Below are 24,258 nucleotides of genomic sequence, written 5' to 3' on the forward strand. Positions count from 1 at the left end.
AGCTCTCAGCTTTCCATGATGAGAGCGATAAGTTATTGAGCGGCAGCATCTTCTGCCACACGTGCGTTTTGTTTAATAATAAATTGTGGTGAATGTTTTACAAAGATACGCTTGGATTACTAACAGCACTCGTTTAGTTATACTGGACATAAGAGAGCAATAATCACAAACCCTACGAAACATTTAACCGGTAAGTAGCTTTAAGTATTTTGAAGTTACTTATGTTTTGTTCACGTTTCAGAGAAATTTCAAATTATTAAGTGTAATTCACAACTCCTTATAGGCTTATAGTTGTTCTTTGGACCGGGATATGAGATGAGTCGCACCTGAGTCAGAAAGGGTTTGTCAGTGGGTGTGTTGAAATAGATACATAGAAAACTGTCCATCTATCAGAAGGATCTTATTAGCACTGTAATTTCGTACTTTACAAGCGGCCCTGCGTCACTCATAGAACTGTTTACAAGACAACAACAACCAGTTGAGTACGATCTGTGCCGTGTAGTAGTAACCTGGTTTATCATTTACAGATGTCTGAGCTCTTGCACGTCTTCTGTAGTAATTCATCTCCTGTTCGCGAGTGCGCCTGACAACCTCGTGCTCCAGATGATCCTGCTTTTTCTGTAGGCTGGCCTGCCTATATATTTTCTGTTCGTATTTTTATTCCCCCGTAGGCGTTCATGTTTGTTGCTTATAGCCTGCCATGTAGCAGGCCTAATAATTTGGAGGGGATTGGGATCTCTAGTTAATAATTACTGAAGAGGGAGTGTTGTCTTATAGGCGTTAATGATATATTATTGCATATATTATTACGTAATTACATAATTAAGAGAAAAAAAATAATTAAGGTGAGGTAAGGTGATGTATCAAAATAATTGAATGGAAAAGATATGTCTGTACAAACACCATAAAAAAATGTCTATGTGCAAACACCATTCAGGATGGAAGAATCAGCATTGATATAGTAGTCATACAGTAGTTAGTATACATTTTATATATATATATATATATATATATATATATATATATATATATATATATGTGTGTGTGAAGACTTCAGATGCAAAAGCCTCTAAGTGCCATTCTGAAATTTTCTTCTAAAATGAGTATTTTTATCAAGTTCGTATATTTAAGTTCATTAATTTCTCTTTAATGACACTTAATAGGTAATTTTCATTGCCATTAAAGTGAAATAACTGAACATAAACATACAAGCTTGATAAAAATGATCATTCTAGAAGGAAATTTCAGATGGCACTTAGAGGCTTTAGCATCTGAACTCTTCATATATATATATACAATTATTAGTATTAAAATATTATATGTGTATATATTATTATTATTTTTAATTATTAAACCAAAGTAAATGCAGACTTTGTTTGGACAGCAAAACATGAATTTATCTCCTCAGGAATAACTACTTCTGTTCAAATAGGATCTTCTAGTGAAAGCTATATTTTTGTGTTCTTCTGTAGTGTTACTTTTTAAGATGTAATTTGCACCACTGTACTATTTGGCATGTTGATGGTGTTCCTCTGAGTAGTGGATCAGTGCGTCCTCTGGCTCCTCTCCCAGGCCCTGCTGGTGACGTCCTCCTGCCTCACACCTCTTTCATGCCTTTATGGCAGGGCTTTAACCTCACGGATAAGAGCTGCCTGATGTTGAAAATGCACAGGCACTCACCCCAACGCAAACGCACAAAGAACCATTTATGCTTTAGCGTCGCATCTGCATTGAGGTCTTTACTGGGAGAATTGACGATTGTTAGTTTCTGCCTTTCACGGTTCTGACTGAGGCAAAGCAGAGGCAGAGCATGTGATAAGTTGCATAATGTAGCCTGCATGGGTATTTCATTGATTACATTCTGACTTGTGCCCAAGCATTCCAGCACATTTCTCACTGAATGGTTTTGTTTTCTAGCACAGATGCTTTATTGTGTTTTGGTGTAATGTCTTAAGGAACTGTTGCATCACCGCAGCTTCATAGCTGAGCTGTTTGTTATATGTGCCTTCACATGTAACAATGGAAAGACTGCATATTCATCTAAAGGCACATGTGGCTTTTACAAGAAATTGCATTTCTTCCAATAATCTATCTTTCTGTAATGATTTTGTCCTGTTTAAATGGGTGATTTAGATTGACATTAATTGCTTCGAGTGGAGATTCTTTTTGTCCGCACAGATGATTACTTGCTTGAAGAGTGATAGTTCCTTGTTGCTATATATTATTATTGCTAATAATAATAATAATAATAATAATATGATATATTTTTATATATATTTTTTTTTTCTTCTTATATTATAAGTGCTGGGCAACGATTAATTGCATCCAAAATACAAGTTTGTGTTTACATTATTTATATATATATATATATATATATATATATATATATATATATATATATATATATATATATATGAAATGTTTTCATGTATACTGTATATATTTATACATTATATATAAATATATTTTAAACAATTTTATATATATATAAATAACACTTTTCTTAAATGTATACATTCATATGTGTGTATTTACTATTTATATATACTGTACAAAATAATTATACACAGTACACACACATATATTATGTAAACAGAAACTTTTATTTTGGATGCGATTAATCGCGATTTATCGTTACCCAGCACAAATTTTTATGTATTTTTAAATATCTTACGGTCACCAAGACTGCATTTTTTTAAATTAAAAACAATTACAATTTAAAATAAATAATTTTAATATGCTGATTAATCTTAATATGCAGAAATAATTTTAATATGCTGATTTGATGCTCATAAATCTCCTCTTTTTCTTCTACTTCATTTATTTATTTATTTATTGTCGATGTTGAAAACAGTTGACCTGTTTAATATTTTTGTAGAAACTGATCTATTTTTTCAGAACTCTTTAAATAGAATGTTCAAAAGAACAAGTATTTGAAATAGAAATCTTTTGTAAATTAAAAATGTCTTCACTGTCACCTTTGATCAATTCAATGCAATCCTACTAACTCCAATCTTTTGAACAGTACTGTATATTAAACATCTTAAATTTTACAATGAAACATGTAACTAACTTTTAGTTTGTAATGGTCATTTTATGTCTGTGTCTTTCTTTCTCACCAAAAAGCTGTTGCATTAACAATAACCATTTTAAGATGACTGAAAAAGTGGCCTAATAATCCCCCTCCCCCCATGCAGGTTTTCCCATTGCCGTCGGAAAAGTGGAGCGCAAAAAAGTCCTGTCTTGGTTACCCATGGCTGGATTATGAGTTCTGCAGGATCAAGAATAATGGAGACCCCCACAGGCCTGAACTAGCCTCCACTCTTCTAAACATTATGGCCACAGCCCAACCATACTGGGATCAACACCATGACCACGACACCATGGATAAGTGAGTGTGAAAGCAGTCCTCAGCTAAACCAACTCGTGTATTATGAGAGACCTTCTTCTCTAGTCAACAGATTTTGACGCTTTCCATTTTTGTGTTTTGCAGGCTGTTTTTTGGATTTGGTTCGGAGTCCATGGATCACAGCTTGAGAATGTATCAGCAAAACTCTGCAAACGTGGGCTTTGAAAGTGAGTGAGTAGTGATATTGAATTATATCAGCTATATCACAGTCTGGTCACCCTCTGTTCTTGGAGCATGATGCGGATGTTTCTCAGGAAGCGCAGAAGGTTATAGGAAGTTGTAAAGTCTGATAAGTGAATCCTTTGATAAGCTCCCTATGTTGAGGCTGGTGATAGATCCATCTCAAGAGATAGAGCCATTGAAAAAGGACTATTTAAATGATGTTTATGACACCATTGAGCATGTATGTCATACGGTAGTTGATCTGAGCTTAAATCCTCATTTCTTTTCTGTATTTTTACTTCATAGGAAGGACGTCTGGCTCCTGTTCTCCTCCGTGTTTGTCTCCCAAGACTCCAAATCCTACACAGCTGCTGTTTTCCTCCCAGTGCCACCCACCAGAGGGAGACCAGGTGGTTCCGTCCTTACAAAAACTGTCTGTTTATGAGCACATACCCCCTTGTTCGCCCAGGAGAACGACTAAGCCCCTCCCGCCCCTCCCGGACATAGGCGACCTGTCCTCTGATGAAGCAGAAGACAACGAGGTGGAGTTTTTCTCCAGCACCTCTGAGAGCCAGTGTCTGGTGCCTAAAACCTCATCCTTCCAGTACGGCTTGCCAGGGAGGCGGAGTTTTCGGCGAAACGGTCAGATAAACTTTGCGTATTACGAAGGGCTACAGGAACATCAGAAACTTTGCGGGGTGAAGCCTCAGTGGGAGCAGGCGGTAACGCAGAACCAAGACAGACACCAACGCCGGCTACATCGCTCCCATTCCGGCCCTGCCGGATCCTTCAAGGCCACCAACTTCAGGCCAACCGGCCTTCACCATTCTCCCCACAGCCTCCAGCAGGAGAAACCCGAAGTCCCACCTCGTGCTCCAATCCGCGCTCGCCTCAGCGAGAGCACGGACAGCAGGCGGCCATCATCCGATGACTTTGATACGGACAAACCCCCTAAAGTTCCACCCAGGGAGCCCATCCTTCAGGTCATACCACGTGCCATTAGTCCAAAAAGTCTCCCGATTTACATCAACGGGGTAATGCCTCCTACTCAGAGCTTTGCTCCCTATCCGGAGTATGTCAGTAAGGCTCAACACAAGCAGAGCTGTGAGGGCTTGCCGGCTCCTCGCAGCCCCTGTATTCTGCCCATCATGGAAGATGGGAAGAAAGTCAGCAGCACACATTACTTCCTCCTCCCTCATCGACCCGGGTACTTGGACAAGTTTGAGAGGTTTTTTAAAGAGTCAGACTCATAGTGATTATTAGGGACTGAGCGGTTAGAATCTGAAATCATTCCCTTGTTTAAAGTGGAAATAAGGGAGGCGGATATAAACTGATATGTTGTTTGACTGAACTGATTATTCAGTGTTATGAATTACTGGTCTGTTTAGGGGTTGGACAGTATGTCCTCGGACTACACGCAGAGAAAAACTAAAATAATTGTTTTACCACTGCTGGAAATTGCAGAGCAACTCTGTTAAAAGTGTCCTTTTACTGTAGGGCAGCACGATTAATCAAAATAAAACTGAAATGGCGGAATGACTTGTCAACACAAGAGATTTAAGGTCACCTGCCATAAAAGCTAGATGGTTTAATTTGTATCCGAAAAATTGCAATTAGAATTTTCCCCCAAATCGTGCTGCCCTATGTATTGGTGTTTTTTTTTTTTTTTTTTTTACTATTTCCTTACAGTATGTTAAATTAGACTGTACAGTATCCTTTTATGAAGAAATGGGATGAACTGTGTAACCTGAGTATAAGCTGGTCTTATGATTTTTTTTCTTTTCTTTTTTTTTTCTTTCCATTCTGTAATATGGTTTGGGAAAGGTGCATGTTGGTTTTCTTTTTAAGAAATTACGCACCAACAGTATAAATTCAGATATTGCTGAAAAATGACAACTGACTAGTATTAGCTATAGGGATCACCTGAATTCCAGATAATTAAAAGAGCTGTCAACATTTATTGGATCATTTTAAAAGCCAAGACAAGGACTATGCCATGTGTTTTACAGCAATGAGAAGTGTGATGATCAAAACTACTTGATCAAGTACTACTATAGTGATAAATGGAAGGGACTGGGCACAGGGGTTAGTATTCTAGTCTTCGTGAGAAGATTAATCCAAACGTTTTGTTTTCCGTTGCTTGCTTTTTTCATTCATATGTGACACAAATTAATCCATTAGAGGTTTTTTTTTTTTTTTTAAGAATGGCACATGCAGTTTCATTTCTCTGTTACAAGGGTAGAAATGCCACTGCCTTGCCGTTTGGTGTCCAAATGCAGGACACTGGTTGTAAGTGGGTAGTTGATGAATGGTATTTTGCTGTATCTTTGTACCATTTATCATTAAGTTGCTTCATTGAAGCATTTATCACAAAGGAAAATTATGAAAGGAAGAAATGGAAGCTCATGACTGGTCCTGACCTTGTATTTCATGTATTTCTCACCAAAAGTTGAGCACACTTGTTGTTGGTTTTTGGTTAAACTTGTTATAATCTTGACATTTTTCAGACCAGTAACTGTTTACGTTTTCAGCTACTTATGTTTTGTTCATCCAACAAAATGACTTGTTTTCTGTGAGAAGGCTAATGTTAACTGACTTTGTTTCATCTGCTGAGGAAACATGCACTTCTAAAATGTACAGTATTGGTGTAGTTTTTCACACCAGACTATTTAAATAAAGTAACTTATTTGTACACAGATTTCTTGGATCATTTCAATTGCAGTGTGTTGAGTTTATCATACCTTTGGTTTTTACATTCAAATTTACAGATCACAGCAAATCTTGTTTTATCAAAGGGCTGAACCCAGATGCCAACACTATCTATCTATCTATCTATCTATCTATCTATGTAAAATCAGTGAATGATACAGGTATTTCTTTTTGTTCAAGTCAAGTCTGGCGCCTACATCTTATCGGTATGAAGGATATGTAGAGAGGTGATATCCGTTTCCTTGTGATTGCTGTGTCTATCTCTGCTGTTTGCTCAAAGCTGTTATAATGAGACGGACAAACTTTTGGAACTTCAGCCTGAGTCACTTCCTTTAAAATACGACCGCATCAATGTGCGAAATGTTACAGAGAAGTGGAAGATTTCTAATGTAAGCTGCCGTCAGTGAGTCACCGCTGTCGTCTAGGGTTTGTGGTGTGGCGTGGACTACTAAAATTAGTGCCATTTCCCTTATGTTATTGCCAGATCATGTGTGTGACCACATAATTATCAAATTATTATAACTACCGGCCATCGCCTTCTTTTAAGTAGAAGTAAAACTGTATGTGAATTGAAAGCTAAACGTTTACCATTATATAGCAAGTTGCGCCATCTACAGCTCATCAGCAATAGAGTTTTGAATTCTGGGGAGCCTTATTGAAACAGTCGATCAGCGCCATCTCTTGTCCTAACGTGATGTGTGCAGAAAAATGGGCCTCCTAATTTAGTTCACCCAAAAATGAAGATTATCCCATAATTTACTCACTCTCAAGCCATAGGTATATAACTTTCTTCTTTCAGCCACACAATCGGCTCCAAGGGGTTAATAAAGAGAAGGGCCTTTTGAAGAGAATTAAGCAATGTGTTTTTGTACACACACACACACACACACACACACACACATATAAAATCCATATTTCTCACTTTATAAACTATAATCACTGGCTTCCGGTAATGACCTTACGTGAGCCGAGTTAGCTGACCTGGCGCATGACGTATCACGAAGATGGAGCAAAACAAAACACCGGTCACGAATTAGAAGTCTAGAATGAGAATTTGAAGAGAAGAGAAATGTCAGAGGAGCTTTAGTTTGTCACCCAGCCCTGGCTGTTTTAACCGTTAGAGGCGTCTACTCTCACCCACTGATAGATCAGTGCTCTCACCTAAACTACGTCATACCTAACGCCAGAGTTCAGTCTTCTGCTGGAACTTGACTCGTGTACGGCCTTCACCGGAAGCAGTGATTTTAGTTAAGGGATTTGCTCTTTTGGGTTTCAAAATATGGTACCATTCACTCCATTATAAAGCTTGGAAGAGCCAGGATATTTTTTATATAATTCCGATTGTGTTTGCCTGAAAGAAGAAAGTTAGAGGATGACTTGACGGTGAATAAATTATGAGATAATTTTATTTTTTTCTGAAACGATTGGACATTTGTCTAATATTGCTAATGATCCAGAATGTTCAGAGAACAATCAAAAGTAACATTCTCGTAATGTGTGAATGATTAGGCTATAAAATGGAATGTTTCCTTAACATTCGTGCAACCCAGACAGCAAATTAGTGTCAGTCCAGATCAGGCCTATATCTGGTACGCGCGGAATCCACATGTACCAGATGTGGCCCGGATCTGTGCCGACACTATACCCAGCAAACACATTTACGTTGTGGCAACGTCTCTGGCACGTTGCATTTCTGCTATGGCAACGTCGCTGTCTACATGCTCGCAACATTGTAACAACGTAGAATTGTAAGACGTGACAGGGCTGTAGCAACGTTGTTGCGCGACATTCAGCAACTGAGAGACGACGTTCTGACAATATTTTTATATGGTACATTTTGTTAGATAATTATATACTTTTATCGTTTATTGTTTATCTATATTATTATTTAATGGGGCTATCAACACCTTCAAGTGTAGCCTACACTTTGAAGAGTAAAAATGACAGAAGGTTTCGTTAATTCAACTTTATTAAAACTGCATTTAATCAAATTGTACTTCCAAAAGTCATACATTTGTTGAAAAAAAAAAAAAAAACGAAATAAACGAATATACAAATTTATTTTAAGTATAATAAATAAAACATAAAAAGCAAAGGCAGATCAGAACATTTAATGAACAAAACCGGGTCTGTTTTGCGGACAGTAGCAGAAAGCAGGTGTCACCGGGGAAACATCCACAAATCCAGAGGAGGAAACGAATGAGACTAAATAGCGGAAAAATCAAATGACAAACTAAACAGTGTGAGCGAGGCTACATTAATCACATTAGAAATTAAAGTTGTAGATTGTGTTTGATAGCTGAGGTAGGCTAAACGCAATACTCACGTATCCTTGCTCGATGATGAATGAGAACATAATGAGCCCAACAACAGGTGGTTGGAATTAAAAAGTCTGATTTTCCCGCTTCAGGGCAGTGACGAGTACATATGTAGTCCAGTGGTTGTCCTGACACCCCCGGCACAACCTTAAGCTATGGCCCTGAACGGTGGTTTAATGTCAACATTGTGACAACGCTGTAACAACCTTCACTACACAACGTAGTTATAGCAACCTTTTGGCCATGTTGTTAAAACGTTGTTAGAAGGTTGGCCACGTTGCGCCAACGTTCTGTGTTTGCTGGGTAGCTGTCTGGGAAGAAAAAAAAATTTGTAAAAAAGAAAAACTGGATGTTTTACAAGTTTAGAAAACATTCAGAAATGTTGTTTTCATTACTTAATAGGAATGTTAGCGAAACACTCTAAGAACATATTTTAGTTAACTGAGCTAGCTGTGTTGAAAGTTTGCGGGGTGAAGCCTTAGTGTAATAATTAGTAGGCTACGTTTACATGGACAACAATATTCCGATATTAAACCAATTAAGACAAGTACTCTGATTAAGAAACTACCATGTAAACAGGGATTTCTGATTAACTTGTTTAGGGTGACCATTGTATAGTTTTCAGAAAAGAGAATTGTTTGCAGCATGGGCGTCGGAGCCATTGTATATGGGTGGGACAAGACCCACCCACTTTTTAAGACCAATGATAAGACACTCACTTTTACCGTCTCTAATTCAGCGCATTTGTCTGTTTGCTTTTCAGAGCGCCGTCAGTCAAATCCATTCCACTTGAGGAATTAAAATTAATATATTTTTTTTAATTAAAATTAATAAATTAAACTCCATTTCTGCTGAATCGCTATACATTGTATTTCTCAAACGAGCCGCAACTGACGAAAGTAACCGCCCGTTGTACCCTTCCAGTCAAATATTGCGTTGCAAATATCAATAACAGCTTTAAGTAGTCATTGCTGGCAAATGACCATGGTATTAGCGGGATAATCCATTTTTCTGGGGGAGGACCCACCCACTTTTTTTTTCTTCCGACGCCCATGGTTTGCAGTGGGATTCGTCTAAGGCTAAACTATATCTCCGTAATTACAGTAATTGGACATTTTCACTTCTGAAATAAATCAAAACTGTGGGCGATTAGTGAATTTCTGCTGCATCGATGACTCAAAACTTGTTATTCCACGTGATTCTATCTACGCCGCTAGGTGTCAGCAAATAAAAACGAACTGAGTAAGTTTAGTTGTTGTCCTGCAGGTGCACGAGTTTGATTCACCATGCTTTTATATTTGCTGTTGGTTTTCAAGTAGTCTAGCCCACTGAAGTTACGATGCTTTTGAAGGACTACGATCGAATTAGGCTTGTAGTGCTTTTGGGAAAGGCCACGCTTAACGTAGCCTACATGACATATGATAAGGTAGGAAGAACCGGGGCTAGCTGTCACACGGGAATATTGTTGAGTGTATGTATATCAGTATGTAGTTGTAGTAAATGTCTTAAATTAGATTGTTTTTGTGAATGATATTATACCAAACTAAAGTTACAGACATATTTTTTCTTTAACTGTTGGGCAAGTAAAACATGATTATTATTAGACTAAGTGGTCGTTTTGTTTTAAAGTTTGTAATTTGCTTTCGTAAAAAAAAAAAAAAAAAAAAAAAAAAAAAATATATATATATATATATATATATATATATATATATATATATATATATATATATATATATATTTTTTTTTTTTTTTTTTTTTTTTTTTTTTTTTTTGGGCCAAACAATAGTTTGATTCTGATGAATTAATGAATAGATATTTTTTTTTGTGTGACAATTTACAGTCGAGTAATCAGTGAACACAATCCTCCTCCTCATTATTTTTAATGCTGCATGTCCACTTCTTTATTTATTCATTATTTTTCTATATATTTGAGATTAACGGGCAGATAAAGCATAATTATTTATTTAACAGTATTCAGTAATGTATTCAGTAATGTTTAATAAGATTCGTATCCCTTACGAAACTCTCTTACGAAACTCTCGTCAATGTCAATGTCAATGTCACTGTGCTATGTATTTTGCCTTTATCCAGTAGATGGCGGTAAAACATTGTTTTATGTTCAGAATTCTCATGCTGTGTAGTATATAGGGTGTCCAACCCTGCTCCTGGATGCCACTGTCCTGCAGAGTTTTGCTCCAACCCCAGTAAACACGACTAAACCAGCTAATCAAGGGCTGCGTCCGAAATCGCATACACTCTTGAATAGGCAGCCTATTTATTTTGAATCATGTGATCGTATGCACAGTTCAGAAGTAGTAGGACATTCGGGTACTTTTTGCCTACTCTTTTATGAGTGAACCGAATGTCCGAATGTGTGAACATTTGGACATACTTCTGTGGTCACATACTGTTTTTCGCCTACTATATAGTAGGGAAGTGTGTATGCAATTCAAAGTCTTACTAAATAGGCTATAAACTTCCAGGCATGTGTGTTGTTGAAGCAATTTGGGCACCTGCTGTTTAGTTAAAAAGCAACAGGAAAGAACACGCAACTATTAATAAATAAAGTTGAACTCTTCACAAAACACGATATGAAATAGCTTTGTTTACGCTTTATACAGAAATCTTTCTTCTTTAGAAAGTGGTGTAATATTTTAACCAATATTTGTCTGCTATAAATGAGAGTGAAAATCGGGCAGCTTGTCCATAAAGTTTGTAATTTCATTTTAAATGCAAAGCGTGCTGTTGATACAAATGTTACAGTTATGCCCTAATTCATCCCGTTGATCATTTCTAATTGGCCAAACTGATGGTATTAACTTAATACTCTGTGTTTTGACTCTTTCTGTTCTCACATAATCAGACTTAAAACAGTTAAATCATAGCAAATGTAACTTAATTTATAGCTATGGCCATGCAAGTTCCACAAAAAGGGAAATTCTTTCATTATTTACTCACCTTCATGTACTTTCAAACCTGTATGACTTTCTTTTTTTCTGCGGAAGAGAAAAGATATATGAACCAGTTTTGGTTACATTGTATGGGGAAAAAAATTCTCAAAATATCATCTTTTGTTCTACAGAAAAAAAGATTTGGTTAAAAAATGGTTAAAATGACATGAGGGTGAGATTTATTATTATTATTATTATTATTATTATTATTATTATTATGTTTTTTTTTTTTTTTTTTGGTGAACTATCCCTTTAAGGCACATACAACTCTAAGTAATATGTGAAGAGTTCAGATGCAAAAGCCTCTAAGTGCCATCTAAAATTTTCTTCTAGAATGATCATTTTTATCAAGCTCGTATATTTAAGTTCAATAATTTCACTTAAATAGCAATGCAAATTACCTATTAATTGTCATTTAAGTGAAATTACTGAACTTAAATATACAAGCTTTATAAAAAATGATCATTCTAGAAGAAAATTTCATATGGCACTTAGAGGCTTTTGCATCTGAACTCTTCATGTATACATGGATCTTTAAAAAATGACTAACATATTACATTTATATTTACATCACTGATGGCGGACCCTATAGACTAGTGGAATAGTCACATTTTAATTGCCAGTGCATCAATCATTTCAAACATGTTAATACTTTAAAATATTTCTACATTGCACTCTTATTTAGTGGGAAATTGACATTAAGACATACAAATAAAGCAAAGCCAAAGTATGCAGTAAATAGAGAAGCACCAGAAGCCATCTCACTATGTTAATCACCTATTGTGCCAAATAAAGACTGAAGATGTTATTCAACCATACAACGTCATTATCATGCATTCTGTTTGTGTGTGAAAAATCTGCAAATGAATAGAGACTTCAGATAATTATTTAGCAAACAAAATGCATCTTGCATGGTGGATCTGCAGTTCTTGATCAACAAAATGCAGACATTGATCCCGGAGGTGGCTCAGCCCCGCATGAAGGTCTCATGCTCTTCTGGATTCCAAGGCTGTCTGTTCCAGTCATAATCATCTATGAACAAACAACTTCGAGATGCTGGGATGACCTGATAACACCCTGAAAAGCGCAAAAAATACACCACCGTACTAAATTAGCTATGTTTACAACGCCTGCGCAAACACAAGACTGTGTGTTTAGTTGGCTTGTTCGCAAAAGTTACACATGAGTCCTGTCTGATTGCTATATTCACATTGCATCTGGTGATTTCTGCCTTCACAATGTTACAAATATGATTGTGATTAGTTGTGAGTGCAAACAAATGAAAATTCACACTTTGTCTCGGAGCCAAATATCTCACATTTACCATTTTTAAGGTGAGTCAAGACTGTAAAATTTTTTTTTTATTTTACAATCCTGACTGATTTCTCAGAATTAAATTGAAGGTCATTCAAGATTGTAAAATATGTATTTATTTACTTAAAGTCATTTTTTAGATATTTATAAATGCATCTACCATAACTCCCATCTCTAAAATATGAACTAAGGCCTTCTTGAGTTTTGGGGGATTTGGGAAATGTTCTTCTTCAATTGGATTATCAATTGAACTAATATTTGTGTTTCAGTGTTTGGCTGTAACCTCCACGCTATTGAACAGTGAATGACACCAAATTGAGACCAATTTTGCAGAGTAATTTGATTGGATTCATTGTCAATGAGTGAGTTGGCATGCCTTAAACAGGGCAGACGAATTATGGTAAAAATGAGGATTAAATCAATGTTTAGGCTTTCTAGACATATTGATTTAGTTTAACAATCACTTTTTTCTTTTCTCATTGTTACTGGCATGTTATGTGACTGAAATTACTCTTGAGTTCTACATGTTTAATCATAAAAAATATAACATTGACTAAAATAAATCTGTGAAATGAATAGATTAAACATCAAGGTTCTTGTCTTTTCTGTCTTAGCCTTTTAGAAAGGAACTTGAGTGGTCAAGCTGAGGAATAGGTCGCTTGTTTCAAACAGGAACTTACAAATCATTTGATAAAACTTGGACACTAGAATATCATACATCCTTTTAATGCCCTCGTTTTCTTTTTTTCCCATAAAATTTTAAAAGAGCAAGTACACACGCAAGGGGCAAAAGTCACAGTTAGGAGAGCCACAAGGGGCATCAAATGATTCTCTGCATGCCCTAGTCTTTCAGATTGATTTAGTGAAACCAATTGGGGTAGCATGTAAAATTGGGGATGTTACTTTCATCTACATGAAACAGAGCTCTTTCTTCTCTGACATTTTCTGGGAAGGTTCAGACAAACTGATTACGGCAAAAAACAACCAGTCTATCACATGCTGATAAAGCTTGAGACATGTCTTGTTAGAGGAGGTATATCCTCCACTCTCATTCTACTGAGCGGCCCATTCAGGCCTAGATTCCCCTCACCGTACCGCTAAACACAGAAGAGATTCAGATCATATTGTACCATAACTTTTTTCTCAGTATTTAAGTAAATTATGGGACACACGTTCGTTTTTCTGTTTGTCCTATTCAATAATGCATTAGAAATGCAATTCTCCCATACAATGAAAGATGAATACCCCTTTTCAAGGTCAATAAGTCTCTTAATATAAAAGATAAATATAAAAAATCAAGGTTAGTTCAGGTGGCAAAATGTCATGTAGTGCAGGGTTATTATATCATTAACTAAATCTAAAACCATAAAGCCTTTTTGTGACTTAAATATTAAATGAACAAAAAAACTATTACCGCTAGTCTACAGCGATATGGAGTATTCGTTCTATGTTTATTTCAAAGCCTTTTATTATTTATCTGTTTTTTCTTAAAAATATGTTTTATGACTTACACTACTGTTCATAAGTTTGGAGTCTGCAATTTGCTGCTCAAGAAAACATTTTTTATTATTATCAAACTTTAACTAAAATTGAAGTGAAAAAAGAAATATATAAATAAAATCTATAAACTGATGGTATATCATGTGGTGTGACCCTAAAGCGTATTATATTTATGAATTAATAATTACTTTTTGCTTTAAACAAATGTTTTTTGAAAAATAAGATTGAGATGTGTACATTAAAATGTATTGTTTCCTTGATTGTTAAACCACATGACATTTTGAAACTTAAAAAGGTATAAAAGTTTTTTTTTATTCCATATTGATTTTTGTTTTGTTTCCTTTTGTATTGTGGATTATGTGTTATAGATGTGTCATTGACCCATAAACTTACTTCTTGTTGACGTTCAAAGTATTGTCAAACAAAACGGAGGCTAGCTCACTAACTCCCAAATCATTCTTGTCGGTTATTGGCTGGAACACTGTTTGTTATGTTTCATGGTCCAGTCTGGGCCAGTTTGTTTTTGTTGCCGTTTGTGGAGCATGGGCTGTCTACAGAGACCGCGTTTTTTTACAGTGTGTTCAGGGGACAGGCAGCTAGCGGATAGTGAGGAGATGTTTACTGTATGTTACAAAAAATGTTTTGGCTTAAGAAACGCGTGACATCGCTTGGAGCACCTTTAAGTAGTATTGTGCATTACAGTTTTCGGATTTTTCCTTTTTTTTACTTCTCCATGGACACTCAGATGAGTCATTGACCCAAATAAGCCTGTAACTTGTCCTAATTTACAATATATCTTGCAGGAGTCCAAAATATGTCAAATGCACTGATTGTTCATCTAGGGTCAATTACCTCAACATGATACCAATACCAACATGATATTATTTATAAAGTCATGAGTGACACAAAGTGATTCCAAATCAGCTGTGTTACTGAGCCTGCCCATGACCCCTGATTTGTATGTTGTTAATAGTCTCAGTGTATTCAGGTTTAAGGGAGAAAGAAACTCTCCATGCAGCATGACCTTCCTGGTCACGACCTATTCACGCTCACACATGCCCCCCGTCAGACTTCACAGCACTCACCAGCACATGAAAGGGGAGCTGGGGAGGTATCATGGCAGAAGACGAGACACAAGAGTTCATAGTGCAGTGGTTTGGTGTTCCATGACAAGATCACATGCTTGGTATAAGAGAGCCTTCATGGTGCATTTTATGTCTGAATAAAAGATGGAAGGATAAAGAATAATAAATCTGCCATTGCACCAAACTTAAAATTCCATTATTTTATTGTAAGATGAGAGTTGTACCTGCAAGAGAATAAAACCACAGACAGTATTGTAGTATTCAAATACAGTGTAGACAGTATTGTAGTATTCAAATACAGTGTAATGTTTGAATTTTAAAGTAACTGTTTTTTGGATTAAATGTGTGATAGTTTGAAAATAGTGGCATTCTTCATTGTGTACCTCAATTTAACCGTACTTACAGTATTCCAAAAATCGACTGACTGACATGCTTGTGATGGAGTATTAGTTCTGCTTATTTCAAAGCCTTTTATTTTCATGTTTTTTTTTTAACCTGATTTGTCTGTTTTTGCCTAAAATATGTTTTATGACTTTCACTACCATTCAAATGTCTGTCTGCGAGATATTTAATGTTTTTATTATGCTTATGCTCACCAAGGCTGCATTTATTTCATCAATAGTACAGTAACATTGTGTACAGTTATGTGATATTCAACAATATTATTGATCTGACTGTACTGACGCTGTTGTATGAGAACTGAATTGAGCTGGACGCTGAAATAATTTTTTTGCAGAACTGCTTTATGAAATTAACTAATTTAATAATTTATGATCTTTACAATGGAACTGAATCAACACTGAACTGACTTCAGCTGAACAACAGTCGAAATGCATAATTTTCCTGCAGTAAAGCTGCTTTGAAACAATCTATATTGTATAAAGCGCTCTATAAATAAATGTGACTTGACTTAGTTTAAAATAACGTTTCTATTTGAATATTTAAATGAAATGTATTCTTGTGATGGCTGAATTTTCAGCATCATTACTCCAGTCTTCAGAGTCACATGATCCTTCAGAAATCATTCTAATGTGCTGATTTGCTGATATACATACATACATATATATATATATATATATATATATATATATATATATATATATATATATATATATATATATATATATATATATATATATATATATATATATGAAGAGTTCAGATGCAAAAGCCTCTAAGTGCCATCTGAAATTTTCTTCTAGAATGATCATTTTTATGAAGCTCATATATTTAAGTTCAGTTATTTCACTTAAATGGCAATGAAAATGACCTATTAATTGTCATTTAAGTCAAATTACTGAACTTAAATATACAAGCTTGATAAAAAATTATCATTCTAGAAGAAAATTTCAGATGGCACTTAGAGGCTTTTGCATCTGAACTCTTCATATATATATATATATATATATATACATACATACATACATACATACATACATACACACACACACACACACACACACACACATATATATATATATATATATATATATATATATATATATATATATATATATATCTGAAGTGGATCAAAACCTTTCAACAAAGTTATACATCAATTTTGAAGAATACCCGTTCTTGTCTTAGGACAACCTTGATGAACTTCAAATGTTGACTAACAATTTAACTTTTGAACAATTGAATGCATATTTTCAAAGTAGTAGCCTATTATATATATTTAATATTATTATACAATAAGGATTCATATATTTTAAAAAAATCTTACTGACCCCATACTTTTAAACAGTACTGCATAATTTAGCCAATTATGGTTTAATAGTATACCTCTAAAGACTGGATTTGTTATTTGCAGCTAAGTAAAATATAAAGGGTGTGAAAAGCTGCACCAGACCTCATCTGTTTTGCTAGTTATTTTGAAGTATCTCTACATTCATCTACGCTACTGTGCTGTGGAAATGGGTAGGAATGCCAGTGAGAAAGACAGACATTCCTTCCCTCGCTTTCTGTGATGTATGGGGACAAAATGTCATTACCAAGCTAGTGATTTAACACTCTTAAATGCTTCCAGCTGGAATGCTATTCTGCCCCAATGCTAAAAGTGTCATATGGAACTCAACCTTAGTCTGCTGGGCTTTGTGTGCTCTGGTGCACCTGCTCTCTTTCCCTCAGCCTCTCTCTCTCCTTCTCTTGCATTCATGCTTCTCTTGCATTCACACTTTCACTTCATTTGCTCTTCTTCTCACTGTACATATAGGGCAACAAAACAAAACTTGTGAGATATATTTATGATTAAATAATTTAACTATAAAATTAATGGTTAACTATGATTACAGAACCATATACAGTATATGTTATGAAGTGTGTATGCTGAACATCATAGGACATTTAAACTAAAATTGAGTGTAATCCAAGTGAAAAACTGAGAAAATCATGAGGAATTATATTTGGTCCTTTATCGCCATCTAGTGGTGTATAATTTATAGTCAAGTCCTAAACTTTGTCATTCGATGACGAAGACAATGGCCACGTGTGAATCTACATATATTTGTATGTACATGTTGTGTGGATCTGGTATGATTGGAGAAAGAAGTCAAAGAAGGGTCTAGAGGAAATATAGTTTTCAGCAAGTGGTGTTTCCTTACTGTAAAAAAGTTGCTGCCTTAAATCTTTAAGTAGCCTACAGTCAGCCTGGATGTTTAAGTAATTTCACCTTAAACTGTTGAGTTGAATCTTGTATAACTTATAAAAAAAAGTTGAACATTTCTTAACATATGTTGATGAATTAAAGTAATTTAAAAACATATGTTGTCATCACTTATTGATCATATAATTTTTTTTACAGTGTTGTATATCTGTTGTAGACCATATTTATATTATATTTAATGCTGGCACAGGGAACGTAATTGGAAAAAACTAATGTGAGACTTTTTCAATCTATTTTGTAATCTAGGTTTGTATTCCATTCATAGCTACACGTTGTTCACTAAACTGATAATTGTGTTGGTAAACCAAATTTTTTTTTTTTAATGGCATTTGTAATTTAATTTTTTTTTTCACATTTTACTGAATAACATAAAACATGTTGACATGGGCCATGCAGGCCATAGAAGCGATGTAAAAAATGAAGGGACACGTTAAAGCAAGTGTCAAGTGATGATCCCAGACAGTATAGGCTATGTCTTATACACCTCTGCCACAAATAAAGTAGTAGACACTAGATCAATCTCCTCACTCTTCATAGACTGATATGGTGAAGATAACTCCTGGCAACAGGAGTTCTTGCTTTACTCCAATGTCTGTTTAAGAGACCACAAAGGCATTACTGGTCCCTTGGGATGTGACATGCTTAGTCATGTGGAACTATGCCTATATATTAGCCAGCAATGCACACAAATGAACGATACCATTGTTGACATCAATGCAAAGTTCTCAAGTCATTACTGCATGTTTGTTCTTTATGTTGAATTCTAATGTTCCTGCACACACAGGGACGCCTAAACAATCACTGCTAATTGGCAGAGGTTAATCACAGGGATACTAAACGTTATAATCCAATGCTATTCTCCCTGATTTGAAGAAGAAGAAGAAGGCTGAACTGTCAATGTGCATAGACATGGAAGAATTTATGATAATGAATCATTAGCCTATCTGATTCAAGGACTTAAGAACTTTCAGGAGACACTTGATATAACTTTCAAAGATACCATTAACACATTTATGCAATTATATAAACAATAGGCCTATAGAAAATGTAATGGAATGTTTGTTGCGATTTTACTGTAAATTAATAATGTTCATTATCATAATGTAGTTATGATTTATTATTGAAAAATATTACAAGGCGATCGCCTTCATGAGCCGCACATGTTTAAAAAATACAATAGCTTTGTTTTCTTTTTCATCGTTTAATCGGAAGACTGACTATTTTGTTGATAATTATGCCATTTTAAAAGAGGTTCACGATCATTTTTTTTCTTGTCCGCAAAACGAATTATTGGCCTGTCTTATTTTTGTAAATTGTCTTTTTCGTGTAGTGTTGTTGTGTTCAGTTTCTGCTCATTGTTTTTAAACTATAATAAGTTTTTCCTTTGGTTTTCTATCAGTCGTGATGTCTAATGTAAAACGATTAAAAACGACTCATATGTTGCATTGCTTAGGCAATTCCCGGTTTGAACGTTCAAGTCCTACCGGGAATATTATTAGCTTATCTGTAGGCTACTTTAATTAAAGGTTTTATGTTACAGTAAAACAGAACAATTCAATTAGCACAGGCACAAGATTTATTTTATTCGACGGACTGGGTAAACTAACATGAGCCTATATGAAAACCTAGAATGAAAGGCCAAGTAGGCTGTAAATATACTGACACTATGAATGAACAAACCACACTTATCTATATATATATTTTTAAAGTATGCCTAGGCCTATCTTAACAAGTGCTGCTTTATTAGCTTATGACTTTTATCCCTTGTCAACAAATGGCAGGCGATCAATCACATGTTTGCATTGTTTTCTGCTCAAAGGCAATCTGATGGAGTAAATGAAAAGCTGGGCACTCCGCGTGTTCGTGCGTGTTTGTCTTACCCTGTGCTTTTTGTGATTGGTCGAAAAAAACTTGCTTGTTCCCCTCCATGCCCACATGAATAAAAGAAGACTGCGAGAGCCTATCGGCGCGCGCGACACCCCTCCTACACCGCGCGCTAAAGTTATCCACTTCAACTACTCCCAACCCCTAAGCAGACTTTGTCATCCAAAACTATCAGACCTTTTAAGAAAACACTGCAAAGAATTAAGTAACCTTTGTTCACTCGAGAGCGTTTGGAGTACCCCCTCCCTGGCGCGCGCTGCATCTTGTTCTTGCGGTAGTTATTTGGCTCATGACCCCCTCCGCACGAAACGACAGTGTTTATCTTTGTTTGATTTTTTGGAGGTTTCACAAACCCATCGATAGTCTGGCTGGATATCTTTTTTTTTTCTCCTTTTTTGAAAAGAGGACTTAAGTGCATTTCTAGTTATTAAGGAAACATTCATCAACAAGTCTGGACTTGCTTTCGCAGTTTAATCATCAGCCTTACTGTGCCTCGTCATTTGTTAATAGTAGAATGTCATCTTTACCGGGAACAGTACCGCGAATGATGCGACCGGCTCCGGGACAGAACTATCCCCGCACTGGATTCCCCTTGGAAGGTTGGTTGGACAGGTGTAGGGTAGCATAACTTCTTTTGTTGTAATTAATTGTTGCAAACAATATCAGGGCTGCAAGATACAGATTTAGGCCTATTAGTCAAAATGGCTTATTTTTTTAAAATACTTTAAAGTGTAGCTTAGGCCTATATTTTCACTTGCGAGTGTACCAAATGATCGAATGTATTGAGATGCTGTACGCAAATGCGTCCGAGATTTCGCTTCTGAAAGTTTTTTTTCCCCCTTTTTTGTGGCTTTTTTACATTTTGATGATCAGCGTGCGATTCAGTGCATCAGAATACATTTTTTTTTCTCAGGGCCATTTTCTTGCTGGCAAAGATCGTATTAAAGTGGTTCAAATAAATCTTTAAAATACTATGCCATACCCGTCACTGTATTTGTTGACGTGATCTATAGTGGCGCAAGTGAATCCAGAATGCACAAAGAATTATAGCCTACTAATAATTTGAACATCGTGCGAATAATGAAGCAGGTCGAGAGGACCACTCAAGAGAAATTACATTAAATGCAAAATTCTGTAGTAGATTTTCTTTCAGTAATTGACAGAAAACACAATCCTACAATTTAAAACTTCTGCGAATTTCAAACAGCTTGTCAAGAAATGTAAGTAGCAAGAGCATTAAGTTGATTCAATTTATTTTTATTTGCATTTTTTTTTTAATTAGAAGAATAAAAAAAAAAAATATTTGTTATTGTGTTTTTGTAAGACAGATTTCAACTAAAAATTTTGATTCCATTAAGTGCTTCTCGTGTAGGCTATTTGATATATTTGTATACCCTATCAAATATACAAGTAGCCTACCCTATTTATTATATATAACCACAGCCTATTATTTGACGCCTTTTGACGAAAAAAAAAAAGAGGAAAATGTATGTCTGGATTCTTAGTGATAGCTAGCCAAAGTTAGATTTAATTCCCATTTCTCTACTGCAGTTTCAACTCCTCTGGGTCAAGGTCGAGTGAATCAGCTTGGCGGAGTTTTCATCAATGGCAGGCCTTTGCCAAATCATATCCGTCACAAAATAGTTGAAATGGCTCACCACGGCATCCGTCCCTGCGTGATCTCCAGACAACTTCGCGTTTCCCACGGTTGTGTGTCCAAAATCCTCTGCCGGTATCAAGAAACTGGTTCGATCCGTCCTGGAGCAATAGGAGGAAGTAAACCCAGAGTAAGTTTATTATTATTATTATTATCATTAGCTGGGTATTTTGTATTTTGTGCATTTTATTTGTCTAGCTTATGAATGATTTCGTAAAACCTACGTTTGAGAAGGAAGGAAGAAAAGGATATTTACACTGAGCACGTTAATGTAGTCTAGGCTACAATTTGTTCTAAAATTTGTTCTTTTTTTCCTCTTCACCCACACTTTCTATTTTTCCATTTTCTTTGTATCTCCTCTCCTTTTCTATCAAACACAAAAGCAGGTGGCAACACCTGACGTCGAAAAACGAATCGAAGAATACAAGCGCGAAAATCCCGGCATGTTTAGTTGGGAGATTCGGGATAAACTGTTGAAGGACGGTGTGTGTGACAGAAGTACAGTTCCCTCAGGTGAGGCCTCATCTGGTAAGCAACCCCCTTTTTTTCATGTCCTCCAGCGTAATTTCTATCACAATCATTTTGTACATAATTTAACAAATTGAACAGAAAATAAAAATAGATTATTTTTATTATTATTTGTAGGCTATAATAGTTTATATTAATTATAAATTACAAGTATAGGTAATGTTGACGTTATTATTATTATTATTATTATTTCCCTACTATAATAATTATTATTATTTTAATTATCCCATCAGTAAGTTCTATCAGCCGGGTTCTACGTGCGCGTTTCGGCAAAAAAGACGATGAGGACGATTGCGACAAAAAAGATGACAGTGGGGAGAAAAAAACCAAGCACAGCATTGACGGCATACTGGGAGAGAAAGGTAAATCATTTAAATTGTCTTCTGATTGTAGGCTATATGCAGAAGAAAAAAAAAAAAAAAAGAAAAACACCTGACTACTTGTTTAAATAAATTTTGCGCTTGAGTTTATTGGGCATCTGTTAAATCTGCACAATAAATCGGTGTGTGCTTTTTGTGTCAGTGCTCAGCGTCTTTCCCATCGCTTGAGATTTCTCTGCTTGTTCAACTGTCATTTATAATTTGATTTAGTGTGTATTTATACTGGCTCTGACGGATGGTATTTAGGCCTTGATCTATTTGTATAACAGACTCATTTGATTTGACGCCGAGGAAACGGTAACTGACAGATGACCGATGTGGCAATCAATATCAATTACAGCCCATAAGTTCACCATTGCCCGCTGGTTCTCGCGATAATTCGGCACGCTTATTCGCACGTTAACAGACCTTGCATCTGGCAAAGAGTAATGAGCATTTCCCCTAACAACACTGTAATAATATGAATAATTTTCGGGTGGTTTCGATTTTATTTTATTATTTTTTTTCACTATTATGAAATAGCCGTGTCCATTGTTTTATCTCGGTAGAATAATTAACCACAAAAAGACAAGTCGTATTGTTTGCTTAAAATAATAGTGCTAAAAAACATTTTCGTTTTGAGACACTTTTTTTTTTTTTACACTTGAAGATGAACCTCAGTCCAAAGAACTCTGCTTCACTGAAGTTCTTTTGGAGCGAGGAATCTAAAGCAAGGCTTCGAAAGAAGGAATGAAGCCTTCCTTTCACATTCAAAAACCCGTAAAGGGGGGAAAAACTTTTAACAAAAGGCCAAGAGGAGGACTATAGAGAGATGAATTATTCAATACACCCTGCTGGTAGATAGTTTTGTAATATTATGGAATCGTCTGTTGGAATAGAATGAGATTTGGAGGGTGCAAAATGTTTTATTCTTGTTTGGAAATGCCCACTGCTCTTTTTGGAATCACTATTGTGTTTCTATATAGCTGACGTTTAGAGAGGTGGTTTAGATAGGAGGTGCTCGGCCCGTCATTACGCTATTACGTTATTTCAACATTAAAATGAATGCAACATTAATCGGTTATTGGTAGGCTATAGGAAATTCGTCGGTTTTATTCGTATTCAGTCTTTTTTTTTTTTTTTTTTTTTTTACATGGAATAATAATGTTTTCAATTTTAAAATATGGCAAAGGGCTTTTTTTTTATTCAGAGGATGCGTTCTGCACTTTTTAAAATGGCCTTTAACATGACTGTGTGCTCGATTGATCTCAGATTTGTATCGTTTTAGAACCCACGTTTGTGTTTACGAGTGTGTGCGCGCGCGCGCAAACTCAAAACCCTCATACAACCTCTGTGGACTTTATTCAGAGGCCAGCGGGAGCCACAGCTATTGGATTACGGATATGCGAAGTGACAATCCGTGATTAGAAATTTTTGCCATTGCCTTAAACGCTGTGGGTTGAGAAAATGAATAGGCCTATTTGAAACTTATGAATGCATGCATTTCTGCTAGGATTCATTAATAATTTGTGTAGCCTAAATATCAGTAGCCTAATGTTTATTTACATCTCCCAATTTACTCCACATTTGTCTTACATTTTTTGCAATGTCTTTTCACATTTAGCTTTATCCAGTGTCATACAAGAGAGATGGGGCTAAAGTGCAATATTTTTCAAGACTTAAAAAGATTTTTTCTCAGGGCTTGTTTCACTTGATC

At 35.6% G+C, this 24,258-nt stretch overlaps 2 protein-coding genes and 1 long non-coding RNA gene across 4 annotated transcripts in view; 2 read left to right on the plus strand and 1 right to left on the minus strand.

Moving 5' to 3' along the window:
• The first annotated feature begins 15 nt into the window (after nt 1–15).
• On the plus strand, nt 16–6,268 carry errfi1b (ERBB receptor feedback inhibitor 1b). Its single transcript, XM_079849594.1, has 4 exons — nt 16–190; nt 3,198–3,391; nt 3,494–3,576; nt 3,878–6,268. Exons 2-4 carry the CDS (start codon nt 3,336–3,338, stop codon nt 4,822–4,824), a joined length of 1,086 nt encoding a protein of 361 aa, XP_079705720.1. The 5' UTR covers nt 16–190; nt 3,198–3,335; the 3' UTR covers nt 4,825–6,268.
• A 9,206-nt stretch (nt 6,269–15,474) lies between these two features.
• LOC307145947 overlaps nt 15,475–24,258 on the minus strand; it is a 56,985-nt gene continuing 48,201 nt past the window's right edge. The window contains exons 3-5 of the long non-coding RNA XR_013819028.1: nt 21,656–21,755; nt 17,527–17,651; nt 15,475–15,581 (exon numbers count right to left, since the gene is read on the minus strand). This is a non-coding gene — a long non-coding RNA (uncharacterized lncRNA). The remainder of the gene's footprint in view (nt 15,582–17,526; nt 17,652–21,655; nt 21,756–24,258) is intronic.
• pax7b (paired box 7b) overlaps nt 20,093–24,258 on the plus strand; it is a 54,306-nt gene continuing 50,140 nt past the window's right edge. The window contains exons 1-4 of one of the 2 annotated variants that reach the window (XM_079849597.1): nt 20,093–20,596; nt 21,549–21,784; nt 22,038–22,182; nt 22,416–22,544. In XM_079849597.1, the coding sequence (XP_079705723.1) occupies nt 20,512–20,596; nt 21,549–21,784; nt 22,038–22,182; nt 22,416–22,544 (595 nt within the window). In that variant the 5' untranslated portion in view covers nt 20,093–20,511. The remainder of the gene's footprint in view (nt 20,597–21,548; nt 21,785–22,037; nt 22,183–22,415; nt 22,545–24,258) is intronic. The other variant, XM_079849598.1, reaches the window with a different exon arrangement.

This window comes from Squalius cephalus (assembly GCF_949319135.1).
Source record: "Squalius cephalus genome assembly, chromosome: 18".
NCBI lineage: Eukaryota > Metazoa > Chordata > Actinopteri > Cypriniformes > Leuciscidae > Squalius > Squalius cephalus.